The 19,351-nt window shown below is 34.9% G+C and overlaps 1 protein-coding gene across 2 annotated transcripts in view; it reads right to left on the bottom strand.

The window, feature by feature from the left end:
• KYNU (kynureninase) overlaps positions 1-19,351 on the bottom strand; it is a 90,611-nt gene that overhangs the window by 60,107 nt on the left and 11,153 nt on the right. For both annotated transcript variants that reach the window (XM_082658332.1, XM_082658331.1), the window contains 2 exons: positions 16,490-16,610; positions 8,593-8,675 (listed from right to left, as the gene is read on the bottom strand). In XM_082658332.1, coding sequence (XP_082514458.1) covers positions 8,593-8,675; positions 16,490-16,536 — 130 coding nt within the window. In that variant the 5' untranslated portion in view covers positions 16,537-16,610. The remainder of the gene's footprint in view (positions 1-8,592; positions 8,676-16,489; positions 16,611-19,351) is intronic.

The raw sequence follows: 19,351 nt of genomic DNA on the forward strand, positions 1-19,351 counted from the left end.
CTCTTAAAGGCAATTAGACCTGTTTAATAGGAATGATTTCTCTTTACTATCACTGAGAAAAATGGGCTGTGAGCTTTAATGTTTGTAAGGCTGTACTAGGTGTTAGAGAAAATGCATCATACAAGTCTTGCACTTTGTATCCAATGAAATACTTCTGATAGAGTCCCATTTTTACTAAAAGAATAGACAGTAAGTAGAATAATTAATCTAATTAATAGATGGATTTTAGGTTAAGTTCACTTGAGGGAAGGCCACTGGAAATAAGTGTATAACTTAGGAATTTATATTTCAACATAGCCATTTAAGGAAAGGCCTGTGTCTTCATTTAGTCAAGAAAAACTTTTTGTTGCATTTGATTGATGGATTTCCCCATTTGAATGCAAGGTTGGTAAATAAATGGTGGCTGTTAGGAGATGTATCTCTGGTCATTGTAATGTGAATAGTGTCTCAAGTCAAGGGACAATAACGACAACCTCATTCTGCATTCCTAGCACTAAATAAAATGTCTCAAACATACTAGAAAGCTTAATTTGTATACAGGGGCATATGTCTTCTCCTACGGTATAAAAGTCTTTTAGAAATATGGTGAAAGAAATGCTGCAAGCTTTATTTTATTCGTTTCTTTGCATTATGGTATGAATTTTTACTGTTATTTCTAAAACAAAACATTATCTATTATATTAATCTTATATAACTCTTAACTCCCTGTTAGCTCTTTACACACATCTTTTCTGAACACTATTCATTTTAATAAAAAATATTCTGGCAGGGAGCGTGGAAGGAGAAAAGGAAGGAAAAATAATACATTTGGCCCTCCTTATCTGTGGATATGAAACCTGCGGATATGGAGGACGGACTTTATTCATGGCACGACTCACTTTATATTAGGGACTTGAGCATCCTCCTATTTTGGTATCCATGGGGGAGCCACGCCCCAAACATACTGAGCAAGCAGAATTAGTAGAAAGAAAAGCATTTGAAAGAATGTGGTGGGAAGAAAACAAAAGAGGAGAAAGTTCATAAATTTTATCACAAAATGAAAACAAAGAAATAGAAGAGGCAGGAAGGGAGTGAGACTTTCTATACAAGGTCAGGCATTCCATTTTTGCTTAGTGATTACCTTCTGATTAAAATAATTATTCATTCCTCAGGAATGTTAGTCCTTCAAATAATAGTGTTCACTTTGGATCACCTAAAATTTTTCTTGCATGGATTGTGATGAACCACAAGTGCTAGGCTGAATTAATCTAGACATACACGTGGCCTTTCCTCCCCTCACTCTCAATGGCATGCTAACATTGGATCCATTCTTTGTAAATAATCCCTCACTGACTTGAATAATTTGCCCGCAAAAATTATCCCGCCTTGGCACACTTTAAATTCAATCAAGCTCTTCACAAAATGCCCTCCTCACCTGCTAACGAACTTTGTCAAGGAGAGGTTCGGTGTACTTAACATGTACGTGCGTACCTATGTATATCTAAGGATGGTGCAAATATTAATGCTGCAGAACATTAACAGAAATGTTTATTCCAAATATGACCTAAAGGCACTAAAGAAACAAGCATTGTTAACATGAAAGGGCCACCAGTCAGACTGATTTTTAGCCTATTTTCCAAAGGAAATATATCTAATTGACCTATCTCTTTTGGTCTAATATGTATTTCTGAAATCAACATTTGCTGTTTTAAGATATTTCAATATTATCAGCATTCCATAAGACAAAAATTTTTTTTTAAGCAAGCTGAAATTATTTCAAGTTGCTTTTCTTTGTACCTTTTCTTTCTCCCAAGAACTTTTTGTGAAATAATGTTGAAACATCAATAACTATAAGTATGAGCTGTAATTCCCTGTGCTGTACAATATATCCTTGTTGCTTATCTATTTTATACATAGTAGTTTGTAACTCCCCTGTTTGGCTCCTCCCTCTTCCCTCTTCCCTTTGGCAACCACTTGTTTGTTTCCTACATCCATAACTCTGCTTCTGTTTTGCATATACCTTCTTTTGTATTATTTTTTAGATTCCACATAGGTGATATCATACAGTATTTGTCTTTCTCTGTATGGCTTCTTTCACTAAGCATAATATGCTCTAGGTCCATCCACACCCCTGCAAATGGCAATATTTCATTCTTCTTTATGGCTGAGTAATATTCCATTATATATGTATACACCACATCTTCTTTATCCATTCATCTGACTAAAATTCAATAAAAAATAAAAATAAAAGAAAGAACCACAAGTATTGAGGGCAAATTTACTAGAGGCCAAGGTTTTTTTTAAAAACTTCATGAAAACTTATCAGGATTTGAAAGAGTCTTTATTTTAGAAGATCATATAAAACTCACTGCAGTAAATGTAAAAATTTGAATTATTTCATCTGAGATGGGTGTGAGCCAGGGTTCTCATTTGAAGAGTGCTTTCTTGCTTGCTTATTTATTGAACATAACTTTTTGTTTACCAGAAGGTGAAAGTTATGTACAAGCACTGCCTTCTTATCTCAATGCCTGGCATGCTAACGTTTATTGAGCCCTTATTATGTGCCAACACTTCTAATGTAACTTGTATTATTTTCACAGTAACTTGATAAGGTATCTACTTTGATTTCCATATTTATCAATGAGGAAACTGATGTGCACAGAAATGAACTAACTCGCTTAAGTTCTCACAGATAGGAAGTAGGAGACAAAATCTTATAGAAAAAAATATTAATTAAAATCTTTGTTCAAGGTAACATTTGGAAGTGTTGTCTACATTATCCACTCCCTGTAAGTCAAATATAGGAAGCCCATGTTCATTACTAACATCCCTCTGCACCTTTCTAATCTTCATTTAATTTCAAATATTTTGCAAAGTGAGGCCAGCAGGGTTCCAGGCTGCTTAGTGTTTGATAAGAAGGTTAATGATGGATCTCATAACTGCCATACCATGTTCTGTATATTTTATTAAGCAGATGCAAATGTTAATTGTGGATTTTGTTGTAAGGTTTGTAGTTCGGCTAAGTCCGAGAACTTTCCACTCTGTTTTTCAAATAGCAAATTCCTATGGCCTTGGAGGTGGCTAGTGTGTGGTTGAGGATTTATGACTTTGGAGAGAGCTCCCAGGGATTATTGCTTCTCTGAGGGTCAACCACAAGTTTCATAAAGCAAATTTATGTTCACATTACAACATTCTTATAAGCCGAAATGTATGTATCTAGCCCTTTGTGATGTTTATGTACCCAGGGAGAAGTAGGCTTAATAATAATACTAATAATATTCTTCAGCAATTCTATTTCTAGCATCTTGATAATATGACATTAACTATAAGGGAAAGTTATTCCATGTTTTGCAGAATTGTTAGCTCCATATAAAATGTTTTATTAATGGTTTTTCTTCTCATCTGAAATGGAAATTCTTTTCTATGTCTGTGGACATAGAAATACAGGGCTGCTCACTGTGTCTTCCGCTTCTCTATCCACTCTATCAATTTGTACACATAATAATTTTTATTATACTCCTGTTACTTCTTTTTGAGAAATTTTATGGCAAAATACAGGTTGTGGTTTTAAGAACCTGGAAGATTCAGTCATAGTCCAAAATATACAACTTATCTGTTCATGACACATTTAGACAGCCCACAAGTAGCAAAAATCAATTTGACTTCTGCTGCTCTCTTCTGTAGTTACCACATAATTTTAACATTTATTTTGTGATTTATACAATATCTACTTCCAAAGAGGATTTTAGGTTTCTTGTATTACATGTGAGAAAGAATGATTTTAAAAAATTGCAACAGAGTACTATATATGTGGATGAGAAACAAATTAGGAGCTATTAAATATATTTTTTTTTAACAAAATATTTTTGCTACTTCGAACTCTACCAAATTTTCTCAGAACTTACTATCAACCAAGGCAAAAGGGAACCTGCATGGGATTTGCAGCAAAGAAAATAAACATGAACAGACACACAATACCTTCTAAAAGAATCAGTTCCTACTAAATCGAACAAAGTGAACTCATTCATTTTTCAACTTAAGAACCATTTCTTGGACTAACATATACAGTTTTAAAAGTAAAGAAATTTGGGGATAGATGATAGCTACTGAAATTAAAAAGAAAAACAAGCTTTTAAAATATTGCTCATAATATACTTTTGCAGATACTGTCAACAACAAAAATGTAGAAATATTTCTCCTGATACAACATAAATTGTAGAGAACAAAATAAACATTTAATAAACTAATCATTAAACTATTTAGTTTAATGCACTGACAATATTTCAAATAAAATATGACAATGCATTTGTCATATTAAGGCTTGAAACTTTGAGAATATATATATACTGTATATATATAAAATAAACAATACATATACTGTTTATTGAGTTTCATATGTACAAATGTGACTTTGCCCATTTCAAGACATAATTGTTATTTTTATATCCTGTATAATTAGGATCAAATGTAATTTAATTTATACAACATTCAAGGACAAAAATCACAGAAAACATAAGGAAGTTTGTCCCATACGTTACAGCTTTGTATGGTATTTCAAAGACACACAAAAATCCCTAAAGCTAGAACTGATAAATATTCTTTAAACATTTTTAGTAAGCTCAATCTTCTTACTTATCTAAATAAATTTGAGTATTTAGTTGTTGTTGTTGTTTTTTAATTTCCTTAGTAATCATCATGAGAGGTGAGCTGGTTTAAATTTCATTGATCATTCTGACATATGTGTATTTGCTGGGCAACAAAACACATGCACATTTAATAAGTTGCAATAGAGCTATAAACTTTTAAACGATCAAAGGAAATCTTTTTGCAGGTTTTATGGGCTTCATAAATAAATCTCACTAAATGATAGCCTTACCACTTCCCTGGCCTGTATATAAACATCTGAACTCCTCTTAAAGGATAATAAATACTAATCACAAAATAATAGGATTAGCATGTAATTTATGTTCTGAAAGCAAATCTAGCAAAGAAAGAGACAGTCCACATCTAAGGAAAACATACATGCTGAGGTCAAATTAATGCAGGATTTTTTTCAGTTTTTTTTTAAATTTACATGTTAGGCATTTGAATGAATATAATAGGCGTCTAAAAAATGAACATAAATGAAAGCATTGTCAAACAACTAATTAATACACCCGTAAATGTAGTCCAGGATTGTTCAGGTGGGAATTCCCTCCATGAGAATATACACTCCTCTGGATAATGCTGGCAGTCTGATCAAATGCTCTGTGCTCCCAAGATCCTGACTGGTTTGGCAGGAGTTGCTATGTTTTCACCTTTACCCACCCTGGCTGACAAGGTTCTGGCCTTGAGTTTGAGCCCCAAGCATCCAGGGCTCTGCAGGTTCGCCCTGGGGCTTGTGAGAGTCCTGCACTCAGGCCCTACACACTCCTGGCTCCATGCACTACCCCCCAGATATTGTGCTTCCAGCTTTCAACTGCTTCTTTCTCAGCAGTTGCTATATTTCTGGTCAGTAGGGATTTCTATTTAATTTTTTTTAGTGTTGCTATATGTTTGTTAATCTAATTTTTTTTCTATCATTTCTCTGTTTTTGGAATAGAAAGGAGCATTTTCAGTTTGTACTTAATGTGTTATCTTAAACTAGAAGCCAATCTTCTGATCCTATAATATAACCACATAAAACAGAAATGTGTGTAGTGTAATGATTACTCAGTAATAACTAGCAGCAAACCGAGCTTGTTGCTTTTGCTTGCAACTCTTCGATGGAGTGTTGTTTTTTTTTTTTTTTAACTTGCTGAACGGAACAGGTTACACATTCATATAGTTCATAAACTAAAAACAGGTTTTCCTTAAAGTCTGGTAGTTTGGGGTGTGTTAAGCACCCACTGTGTTCCCCGCTGTGCATGTGGTGGGGTTTGTCGTGCTATGAAAACCCATGTCAGAACCTTCAGGCTGCCCAAATATCGCAGAGAAGACTTTTCCAGTCTCCTGCCTAGATACTGGGAGCTAAGTTAGTGTAGAGGTGGATAAACATTTATTTAACTCTGTTTTCACAGGGAATATGTTATGGATTGAACTGTGTCCTCCTTGCCTTTACCAGTGAGATTTTAGTCTAATAGAGAATTCTAAGGACTAATTTTTAGTTGACTGAATACCTAAACTTGGGCAGTAGTCCTGCAACCTGGGCTGGGCCATCTAGGCCTGGTTCTCTACCATGTTGAGGCTTTCTGGGAAGCCAGCCACTTTGGGCAGGAGTAAAATGCAAAGTTGTTTACTGAGGATCTGGTTTGTGGGGGTTGATTGGGGCAGAAGACTATATTTATGCTGGGGTGACTCCCAGAAATACATAAGAAGAAGCTAGAAAAACAATGTCCCTAAATTCTTTGTGGTATGTTTGCAAACTGCCTTAGATTGTTTTGACTATAATAAGTTTGAATTTCTCCTTGTTAAACATAGTACAAAAGCTTGAGGTTTCCTCTCCCTCTTGCAGCCAGTACAGAGGATGTAAATGGTGGCTGAAGACTGAGTAAGCTTCACCTGATTGATGTGGGTGCTGGTCTCTTGTCAAATGTGTCCCTAAACTTCCTTCTCCTCGCAGGCAAGCCCCCAACCAAACATCTAAGATAGGAAGTGCTCCTTTCTTCCTCTTCTCCCTACATGGGGTTACCAGCAAAGCCAATACAACCACTACTTAGATAGAGTAATGACTTCTGCAAATTCAAGGGTGTTCCTTCTCCCAACCTCTCCTCTTTCCTTCCCTTACAAACCCTCTACCCTAGACAACATCCTCCCCACCACACACACACCGCCCCCCGCCCCCCCCAGGATCTCTGCTTACCCTTCTAGTGTGTTCTGGTAATATCACCACCTTGAATGTGAATTGCTATCCTTATTGCCCCTATTCAAGAAGAGCCAGCTGGCATGTTGTCAGGAAGCACTATTTAAAATGTGAATTGTTACAGAGCAAATGAATACTGTGTAAGAACATTAAAACAGAGAGAGAGATTTCTAGTTGTGGCCTTTTCTTTTCCACTTACAGAATTTTCTTTCACATTTCTTGTAAAGCAGATTTAGTGGTGCTGAACTCTTCTAACTTTTGCTTATTTGTGAAACTCTTCATCTCTCCTTCAAATTTGAATGATAGTCTTGCCAGGTAGAGTATTCTTGTTCATAGGTTTTTTTTTTTCCTTCACCACTTTAAATATGTGATGACACTCCCTTCTGGCCTTGCAGAGTTCCTGCTGAAAAGTCAGCTGACTGTTTTATGGGAGTTCTCTTGTATGTAATTACTTGCTTTTCCCTTGCTGCTTTTAAGATTTTCTCTTTCTCTTTATTTTTTGACATTTTAATTACAATGTGTCTTGGTGTGGACCTCTTTGGTTTGATCTTATCTCTGTGATTTCTGGACCTGGATGTCTGTTTCCTTTCCCAGGTTAGGGAAGTTTTCAGCTATTATCACTTCAAATAACTTCTCTGCCCCTTTCTGTCTTCTCCTTCTGGGACCCCTATAATGTGAATGATAGTACACTAGATATTGTCCCAGGGGTCTCTTAAACTGTCCTTATTTTTCAATTCCTTATTCTTTTCTCTGCTTAGCTGGAGTGATTTACACTACTCTGTCTTCCAGTTCACTGACACGTTCCTCTGTATCATCTAATTTACTGTTGATTCCATCTAGTGTATTTTTATTTCAGTTATTGTATTCTTCAGGTCTGTTTGGTTCTTCTTTATATTTTCTAACTCTTTGTTTAACTCCTCACTGTTTTCATCCATTCTCCCTAATTCATTGAGCATTTTTATAATCACTACCTTGATTTTTTTATCGAGTAGATTACTTATCAACACTTCACTTAGTTCTTCAGTTTCATGTTGTTATTTGTTTGGAACATATTCCTCTGTCACCTCACTTTGCCTAATTCTCTATGTTTATTTGTATGTTTTAGGGAAGTTTGTTACATTTCCTGATCTTAAAGAAGAGGCTTTATGTAGGAAACTTACTATGGGGCCCAGAAGCACACTCGTCTCTGGTCATCAGAGCTATATTTTTTGTTTGTTTAATACCTTAAATTTCATATAAGATTTTAGGCAATGCTGAACAATCAACCCAATTAAACAGATAACTTTTTTTGAAATGTTAACACATTTACCATCTAAAACTATCTTGAATAGTTTTACCAAGAGTAGATAGAATTCACTTTAAGGAATACACTATATACCAAAAAACAGCATCAACTATATTATTTTCAACAGCACTCAGCCTAATTTTAAAAGATCACCATGAATTAAGTTGAAATGAACCAAAACATATTGGTGTTTTAGCATGTTAAGGTTAATGTTTATTTTACCATATAATAAAACCTTATAAAAGTCTTTTAAGATGATTTTTATGAAACTTATTTAATTATAAATATGTGTGTTTCTCATTGGTGAGCAAATACTAGTCCTAGAATATATAATAAAAAATAACATTAGCAATAAGTCTTAATTAAAGGCATGCTTACGTCTTAGTGTTATGGATTAAAATAGAAAATCAGGACATTCTTCAATAAAATTTTTACCGTATAACCTATGTGTATAACTAAATGATCATATCTTTATGATTCTTCTGGAAAAAATTCATTTTATACTTACCTACAATGTCAGTCATAAGTCCTAAAATAGTCTCATCTCCTATAATCCAAGGACGTTTCCCTACATCATGACCATAGGCTCCCCTGAAATCGAAAAGGGAGATGAACAATCTTAGTTTATGTGTGTGTCTGTGTGTATCTGTGTGAGTGTGTGTGTGAGAGTTTTCAGATATCAGCATTAGCAACTGGACATTTCTAAATGAGTCTTTGTAGTGTTTTAATAAAAAGCATGCTTTTTTGAAAACCAAAAGTAATACTTGAGAACTTTGCTTTTTAACTTGTCATTTAAAAAAATTTCTTTGATTTCCTTTCTGTTGGGGAGCGTAGGGGCGATTACCCATATATTTCATTATTTTTCTCTATTTTGGAGTCTAAGATGTTATTTTTTTCTCTTTTCTTTTGAAAATTTCAAGACTATTTGAATACCTTACTTGTATACCATACCATATAGTTGTACCTATACTAAAACATATTAACTGTTCTTTGAGGCTAGAGATTAAAATTATTATTAATTAAACATTAAAATATAATTACAATCTGTAAATTAAATAGAAGTGTATAAAATGTGACCATACTCATGGTAACATTTTAAGTAGATAGTAAAACTTGGCAATAATCAAAGCCAACACTATTTCTTGACCTATTTTCTAGCAATTTCATCTATCATGTTCTAGCTCAATTTTATTATTCTAGTAAATATGCCAGTAGGCATAATGGAAAAAACACAAAATACATAAGAGAACTTCAACTCCCTGGTAGTTTCTATCAAATGAGGAGGCAAAATATTTGAAAAATATAGGAGAAGAAATTAAAACAAAGGATTAAGAAGGGAGTGACTTTGTGTACTGTTACAAACATATCTTAGGAAGCTTTGAATTAGATTGTTTTTAATTCTTTTGGAATCCAAAGACTATTTAAACTTGGAAGAAAAGAATGAGCATGTGCTCTATGTATAGTGCTAATTGTGATGAATACATACTCTGAAATTAAGTAAGCTGGCAGTGGTGAGCTGGTAAACCTTCTCTCAGAGGTGAAGGGTAGCAGAACACACCACACTAAAATGTAGCATAGTGGTATATTGATCATCTTGAGCTGTAGGCACTTGAAAAACAGAAAATGTATGGAGAAGCTTTCTCTGAACTTCCCTATCTGCCTAAAGACAGATCCTTCAAAGGGAATTCAGTTGTCATAAATCCCCTCCTCAGGAGTTTCATCAACCAGGGAAAATTGATTCTTAGCACAGAAGAGATTAGAACTCAGTGACACCCCAGATAAACTTTGTCACAAACTATACCTCTTATCTATTCTTCAAGGACCATCTTTCATAGAAATCCTTTACTCTCCTCTAAGAGGCCTTCATCTCTCCTCCTCTTTCCCTTTTAACAAGGGATTTAAGCTTGAATTCTAAGCCACTTTTGGGAGTTACTCATTTTTCCCTGGGTGTTTCCTATGTATACATGAGGTATTCATGTTAATACACTTCCGTTTGTTCTTCTCTTGTTAATCTTTTATTACAAGCTCTCAGGTAAAAACTCAGTAGGGTAAAGGAAAATATTTTTTCTCCTCTACACAGCAGTGGGGAACTGGAAGGGAGGAGCCCTGTTTTTTAGCCCTTGCTGTTTTTTGCGGTATGACTACCCCCATTCACGTGGCCAGTTTGGTATCAACAAAAGTCTTGAATATTTAGCAATTGGCTCCATCACCTGGGATGAGACAGGTCCAGGGCAATACTGGGCCCGAGGCTACATTTATTAGAGGTTTATAGGGCCTAATTTTCCACTTTTATAAAAGTAAATGGGTTACAATATATAACTTAAAGGATAGCTATGAAAAACAAGCAACATGTGAAAAAGATTGGTACATGGTACCCCTTTTCTGAGTCTTCTTTCCTAATGAAAATCTAATGTTAAAACTCACTTCACCAGCATGAGGTGTAAAACACAACTTTTAAGCTAATATTTCAATTACCATATAAACTGAGATGAAGGAAGAAGACTTTCTTTGAGAATAAACAGACTATAAGAACTAAGGAGGAAAAGAAGGGCAACTGTTAGTGCATATTATTCATATTATTATTAGATAGCCTGCAGCTTGCCTCTCTCTTGACTTCCAATATAAATACTAAAGACAAAAATCATTATCATTAAATAGTATTTAAAGGCAGATACTTGGATACATTTTTATTTTAATCATATAGAGCTCCATGGCCTTGCTGATAGCACAATACATCTTAATACATTTAGGTAGTAAAAGTCTATGTTCTGCCTCAGAGAATTTATATCTCAGAATATGATGCCACCTACTTCTCACTCTGGTAGGCACCATGATAATAATCTTTAAGGATACTTTCTTCTTGGAATGCTTTTGTCATATTCCTCCCTTTAAAATATCACATGCAGAGTCAGCTTCTTCATTTTGTCAGTCTCCTAGCCTGAGATAGTGAAATGTATTTAGAAAGTGTTACCCAAATAAACTCAAAGTAAAGTGGCCTGTCATTAGAAAGAGCTGATGTGGATCACACTGCAGTCATAACGTACATATTCAAGTTAAGAGAAAGATTATGTTGTTCTCATTCAAAACTGCTTAAAATAGTTGCAGTATAGCTGCAATCTTCTTTTACAAGTGCTGGAAAGGAAAAGAGAGCATAGGAAAGCATTCACTCACTACCATAGCATCAATCATTGCCTGAGTGGGCTGTTCTCAGAGAAGTCTACAAAGCAGTATTTGCTCAGAAAATTAAATTTCAGAATATAAAATCTAATTAGGAAGTTAATAGAAATGTGGATCCTCTTTGAAATATGACTGTGCTTTAACCATCCTACAAAATGAAAAGTTGCCCTGCTTTTAAAAGCTCCCCCCAATAAGCGAATAAATAAGACTTCACAGTCTTCCTTAATGATATCACAAGTTTTTTTCTGTGATCCAATTGTTGATTAGCCAACAGAGATGTCAGGAAAAGCTCTGTCACATGTCATACCATGTATTTTCTTATTCATACTGAAGGGTGGCAGAATATGCCACACTAAAACTGGCCTCTTTGGCATAAGGATTATTTTGCACAAAGCACAAAGAATGCACTTGAGGTCCCTAGTGGTGCAGTGGTTGAGAATCCGCCTGCCAATGCAGGGGACATGGGTTCAAGCCCTGGTCTGGGAAGATCCCATATGCCGTGGAGCAATTAAGCCCATGCGCCACAACTATTGAGCCCGTGCTCTAGAGCCCACAAGCCACAACTATTGAGCTCAGATGCTGCAGCTACTGAAGACTGCGTGCCTAGAGCCCGTGCTCCACAACAAGAGAAGCCACCACATGAGAAGCCCACGTACCGCAACAAAGTGCAGCCCGCTCTCGCCGCAACTAGAGAAAGCCCGCGCGCAGCAACAAAGACCCAACACAGCCAAAAATAAATTAAATAAATTAATTAATAAAAAGGAATGCACTTGAAAAACAGCAAATACATGGGGAAGATATCTCTGAACTCCCCTTATCTGCCTGAAGACAGATCCTCCAAAAAGGACTCAGTTGTCATAAATTCCCTCCTCAGGAGTTTCATCAACCAGAGGAGATTTACTCTTGTCACAAGAGAGGAAACTAGAAGTCAGCACCACAGCCAGACAAACTTTGTCACAAGCTATCACACTTCCCATCTATTCTTCTAAAGTTCCATTCATCCTTCCTAAAAATCGTTTACTTTCCCCAGAGTAGCCTATATACCCCTCCTCTGTCCCTATTAAGACAGTACCTAAGCTCTCAAATCTCATTGCTTTTTTGGATATTCACTTTTTTCTTTTTCCTGTGATGCCCTCATGCACGTAATGTTAAAAATGTACTTTTATGCCTTCTCTCTCGTTAATCTGCCTGTTATGTTTATTTCATAGACCCAGCTAATGGATCTAGGAGAGTAGGGGGACAGTCTTTCCTCCCTTACAATACACTTTTTTTTTTTTTTTAAAGAAAGAAACCCATAAATTGAACCACTGCAGGTCTGCAGGAGCAGACCTCTCCCATGTGCTTTACCAGTACCTTTTCTGCACACACATTGCCATGTAAGTTAAGTCACTGTCTGCAAACCAGGCCTTTTGTTCCTACTATGTAATTCAGCGGGCTATTTTTCTCTTTAAATAATTCTACCTAATATATCTCAGTTCTTAGAAGAATGCCTATAAAAACACAAATGTGGCAAGTTTTTGCTCCTATGAAAAAGAAAGAAATTTATTTATCTAGCAGATAAGACAACCCAGAAGACCTAAGATATAGTGATTATATCTTAGGGACACAATATACATTTCTCAACTTACAATGTGCTCTTTAGGACTGACATATCTTTCCCTTCTAGCCGAACTTTACCGCTATGAATATTAACCCATGTTATTCTCCTTTAAATAATCTCGGCCATTGGTAAAATATATAATTTTAAATGTTCTCAAAAATTATTTAAGTTTATTGCCTATCCATCCTAGCAGACCCACAATGAACAAGCATATGATATTGTTGCTTCTTATTATGTTAGCTTCTTGCTGATAACTAATTATTATATATCAAAGAGTGAAATTACCCTAAAAGTTTTCTATTTCAGAATATTAAAATTATCTAAATATTATCATTTCACCAAACAAATAATATATTCTCCAAAGTAAAGTGTTAATAACCTACTTTAGAAATCACATACAGTTGAAAATGACTTTGGAAAATAATGATAATCATTTATAAAAAACACAGAGGTAAGTATTTTATTTTCATAGTTTTGCCTTAAGTAACTTGAAGTTTTAGAAGAAATCATTTGGGTCCTAAAATATTTCTAAGTGTGCCTGTATCCTTGACTTTTCTTTAGTATAAATAATCAAATATGGTAGCCATATGAATTATAAGATTGGATGGCATTGTGACCAGTGATGGTTTATTTTGTAGATAAGTAGGTAGTATGTCTACAATAGGCCATAAAAGATGATGACATAGAAGATGAAAACCATGAGCCAAATGTCATTTCCTACATTATAGGTCATGGATGGCCAGAGACTTGACATCAATATCCCAGAGTAATATCTTGCTTAGAGCACTCAAATTTCTATGTTACTCTTAAGATTATAAATTTTTAATATTATTTTTTTTCCAACTAATTTCAATGTGCATTAGAGTGTTTAGTGACTGTGTAGCTCTGTTTGACTCAGTTCTTCTCAAAATCTCTCAGTGATCTAGAAGAGGGGGAGGCACTGGCCTGGCTTGGGTATCAGCTAAGAAGTAGGGCAGAAGTGGGGTTGGAGGAGATGAAGAGGAACAGATAATCGGATAAAACTCACCACAGTAATGGGAGGCCCTGGATCTAGAGGCAAATCAAATATATGCAGGGGAGATTTAAAACAAAAGCAATAGCCAGAAAGGGAATTGAAGTAACCAACAGGCCACCAGAGTGGCATGAAGATTACTTTAAACTAAAAGCATGTGGACAAACAGCAGCCTAAGAAAGAAACATTATCTAGACTTAAGGAAAGCCTCCTGAAAATGCCATTGCCATTGACCCACCGTCAGAGAAAAATGACGCTTAGCACTAGGAGTTACAAATTTACTTCTCCTCCATCTTCCTCTTGGGGGGCTTCCAGCCCGGAAAGATACTGCCCATTATCATCAGGATGGAAAAGCCCAACAGAACCTTCCATACTTTCCTACTGAAGCCCTAAAACTCGCCCCTTTTGTTAAGTTGGTTTTAAACCTTTACTCTGGCTGATCAGTGAATCACTGTTTGTAGAGTGCTTCTGCACACATGTGAAATAAACTTTTCTCCTGCTAATCTGTCTGTTGTCAATTAATTCTCATGCCCCCAGCCACTAGAATGTAAGTTGGTAGAGGAAATGTTTTCCTCCCAACACAACCTTAGCTGGAAAAGGCCAGAGTGGAATTTTAAGCTAAATATTTAGGAGCAAAAAGTAATGAACAAACCCATTTGAGATGAAAGATCAAGGGTGGGATAGGGGAAAACAGGATTGCGATCATGCACCTAAAACACCACTGACGTTGAGCTGGCAGGGCTATGATGTTGACTGGGCCACCACAGTTTACAGCAAAAAGACTAAATAAAACAAACTAGCTACCTAATCTTTTTCTCAGAAGAAGTCGTCTTTTTAAAATTTACTTTACATTGCTTGAAGCATTACAGTGCACCTCCTTGCTAAATCGTCTGTCTGATGAAAAATAGGTAGAACGGTTTAAGATTATGTAATTTTCTGTTGTCACAAGGTAAAATATAAAATTGAAAGGTAACAACAATAGAAGGGCATTATGACAGAGAGGCACTTTCCTGGAACATAACTGGAATACATGTCTTGAGAATAATCAACCATTCTTTTAATAAAGTAGGATAATCATAAGAATATGAATAGGATAGAAGAGTGGCATCTTTTTAAAATACCTGAAGGATAAAAATGCACAGTCTTGCTGAATGAATATCCAAGAGTCAAGGACACTCTCCAAAGTTGAAATTCAATCTACTTCTTTGCTATCTTTTACATTAAGGCCAAAAATGAATATTAACCATTTTTATTAAATATGACCCTCATTTTTTAAATACTAAAGCTTGCTAGTGCAAAATGCTTCCAAATGTGGTGATATTTATTTTTCAATTTATGCATAAATGTTACGCAGGTAAAGTTATAATATGCCTAATAAACTATATAAAACTCTATTATTCTTGCATTGAGTTGTGAACTTACATTCTTAACCACTTAAATTAAGAAACTTTGCAATGTTATCTAATAGCCATGGTAGTAATCATTGGCATAGTCAGTGTAAACTAAACTTTATAGAAGAGGTTTTGGTCTCAATGTAAAAGACCACTGACCTGAAGAATATAGAAAGCTGGAAAAGACTTTCTGAGTTTCTATAAGAACCAAATATCTTGCTCAGAATTCTTATCTGGTTTAGTTTCATCTTCCTTCCTGAATTTTTTTTTTTCCTATCCTTCAGGTTTAGCTTCCCCTTCATATCTATTTTTCAGATTCTAAGAGTCAAAAAATATTTTTAAAATAGTTGTACTATTTTTAATATTTTAAATATAAAATGTTTAAATAGTTAAAAATATTTTAAAATATTTTCAGTTCCAGCTTTATCAGTAATCACTGGGGAAGGATAAGAAGTACATAAGATTAGGTTATTTTCCTTAAGGGATTTACAATATAGCTGAGAATATGAAACTAATGAAAGTAGACACCTCTAAACTGCCTATTGTAGAGCACTGATTATTAATGCAATAGACATTCAGGGAGGGCTAATCAGTGGTTGAGAAGGTTGATATTAAAGAGGGTAATCATTGAGGTAAGCAGAGAGTATGAAGGGTTTCATAAGCAGAAGAGTAAAAGCAGAAAATAAAAGAAGGAGAAAAAGATGAATCCTAATTTAAGATTCCTGCATGGTTAGCTAAGCCCAAATGGAGCATCTTCTCAATAATCATGTTCAATTTGGGGAGGGAAGCACCTTCTCTTCCACTCAACCTCCTCTCCCTACCTCAACAATTTTTATTTTCTTATTTATAAAAATTAGTGTGGTAGAGTTTAGCCAAGAACTAATCATGAAAACACTAAATTGAATCCTAAATATTAACTGCTTTGTTAATCATTTAGAAAATAAAATAATTGCATACGATGTAGATGTGTCATTTCAAGGGAGAAACTTAAATTTTTAAATATTTCAAAAGTTTTACTATTGATTCTGCAACTAACTTGCCATAATACCTTATTTACTGATCCTCAGTTATTTCATCCAGTGTTGAATGACACAGTCCCTCAGGTTCCCTCTGCTCTAAAATTCTAAGATTCTACTATACACCTTTCCAAATATTAGACAACCTGGTGTGATTTTTAAAATTCTTATATGAGATGTTGAATGATAGCTTGTGAAATAATACTTACATTTTGGCCCACTTATCTAGTTCTTCTTCCAGATATGTTTTAACCATTTTTGGTTGAAGCCCAAGAGAATTTCCCAAGAAATAGATGGCTTCTTCATCCTTATTCACTAAAGATAAATCAACTGAAATAGAAGAAAAGGGAAAATATACTTATTCAATTAATTAACATTCTTCCATTTGGCATTGTTAATCCACTACAAACAATGAATGTAATTAACTCCAAGAAAGATGATACATATCTTAAAATTCCTCCCAAGGATAACATCAGGTTCTCTGAAAAATAATCTTTTACATTTATATTTTAAAATACAGTTTAAACAGATAGATGCTTTTGTTCAGGTCTGTCATATTTATTATGCTCCACGAGGAAATCTAGATTAACAGCTACTCCCAATCATAAATAGCCAATAGAAAAGAGTTAAAACCAGAATTTTTACAGAAATTATATCAGCCTATCTAGTCATAGCAGAAGGTTACCAGAATTTAGACAAGTAATAATCCTGGTGTTGTAGATCAGGCAAATTAAAAAAATCTAAATGATTACTTATATATCTGAAGTAGATATATTGAATTTATAGATTTTTGTTCTTTGTATGCATATAATATTAATACATATGTAGGCAAAGATTGTTCTCTATATCTACTTTTTATTCAAATAAATCAGAACTTTAGTGATTTGTTTTATAATTTTTCCTTGATTGCAGTAAATGCAATTTCATTAGCAAACCAATCTATATGCTTCAAGTATCTTCTAGAAATGCACAAGTTTATAATTGTGTTCTACTAAGTTTTATCTTAATTCTATGGGAAGAAAGATTAAGCTTCTTGCTGAAATTTGAATCATTTGGTAGTATACTTGTCTTTATTTAGACTACTTAAATCTTTGCAGGCTTTTTAAAAGCATACCATCTAATTCAACCTACTTTTATAGATCCTGTGTCACTTTTTCATTGGCATTTCTTAAGTCAGACCCAATCAAAGAGGTGTAAATACTGTTCACACATTTAAATTTGATTAATTAACAGTTCTTTGTCGATCTAGAGAACAAATACTGAAGGATTTTTTTTAGAATCCAGAGGTTTTAATTGGTGTACCATGGCTCAAATTTCAACTAAGCATTCAAATAAGTAGTTTAAAGACTAAACATGTTCTGTGTGTGTCAGCCTTATCAACAACCCAGGAAGAGGAGGCAATCACCCAGATCTCTGCTCCCATTTTTTTTTTTTTTTTTTGTCTTGTTCTTTCATTGGTGACGCTTTTACAGATATATAGGTATTGGGTTACTTTTACTTAGAAAGTCATTTTTAAAATGTGTTCAGTGTGAAAAAAAAGTGGAATTGTAAACTGAATTATCTCATCTCATGCCTCCCCAAAGTGTGGTTCCCCATCCTAAACTATTTTCCTTTTACTTGGTTGAGGTTTGGGTTTTTTTGTTTGTTCATTTTTTGTCTCAAAGCACATCAAATGTCACCATGTGAGCATTCATTTGGCATTATGTAAATAGGTAGAATAGAGTATCAAGAAAGTGCTTTGGTAATTATCCACAAGAATGAAGAGATAACACACCACTCTCCAACCTAATGCCATCAGATCTTTACAACATGAAAGACAAACAGGACTTTAAGCTGTGGGGGCCTAGGCTTCTCTTCTCTGAAGAATGATAAGAAAATTTCTTATTAAAAGTTGGTACTCTTGGCAGTCATGGGGTTCAGGACATGCTACCTCAAAATGTGGCACCTTGGACTTCTCTGGTGGCACAGTGGTTAAGAATCTTCCTGCCAATGCAGGGGACACGGACCTTGGTCCGGGAAGATCCCACATGCCGCTGAGTAATTAAGCCCGTGTGCCACAACTACTGAGCCTGTGCTCTATGAGCCCACGAGCCACAACTAGTGAGCCTGTGTGCCACAATTACTGAAGCCCTCGCACCTAGAGCCCATGCTCCGAAACGAGAAGCCACCACAATGAGAAGTCTGTGCACCGCAATGAAGAGTAGCCCCTGCTCACCGCAATTAGAGAAAGCCTGCACACAGCAACAAAGACGCAAAGCAGCCAAAAATAAATAAACTAATTAATTTTTTAAAAAGTATTTAAAAAAATACGGCACCTTGGCATATTGGATGTTTTAAGCTGAAGGAATTTGAGAAATGGCTAGTGTAGGAAGAACTTTCTGACCTTCACCTAACCAAGTCATGAGATACTCACATCATAAGATAGCTGCCAGCACACCCTGGAAGAAGATGTGACTAGTATCCATATCAAATCCAGCTCTCCCACCAAAAGCATTGGGCACACGCAGTCTGCACAGGGATGCTCCAACCTAAGAACATCCCTTCAAGACCACAGAAGGTAACTGTTTCATGTAAATTCATAGAGGCAGAGTTAAGTGAACTGAAAAGTCAGAAGAACTATCCACAATTGAAAGAACAAGAGGAAGCCGTTGAAAAAAGTAATAAAACATAAATAAATAATTTACCAAAGAATTCAAAACATTGAAAATAAAAATGTTAACTGAATTAGAAAAAAATAATTGATCTAAACACTGATATTTTAACAAGGAACTAGAAAATATAAAAAAGACCCAATCAAAAATAAATAATTCAGTAGCTAAAATAAACACATTAGAAGGAATGAATAACAGACTAAGTGATACAGAAGAATGCAAAAGTGATCTGAAAGATACAATAATGGAAATCACCCAGTTGGAACAGCAGACAGAAAAGTAAATTTTTTAAAAACAAAGCAATTTAAGAGATGTCTACGATAACATTAAGCATGCCAGTATTCACATTATAGGGATTTTAGAAGACAGAGAGAGAAGGGGATCAAAAATGTAATGAAGAAATTATGGAGATTGGTTCAA

Source organism: Grampus griseus (assembly GCF_964374135.1).
Source record: "Grampus griseus genome assembly, chromosome: 7".
Classification (NCBI taxonomy): domain Eukaryota; kingdom Metazoa; phylum Chordata; class Mammalia; order Artiodactyla; family Delphinidae; genus Grampus; species Grampus griseus.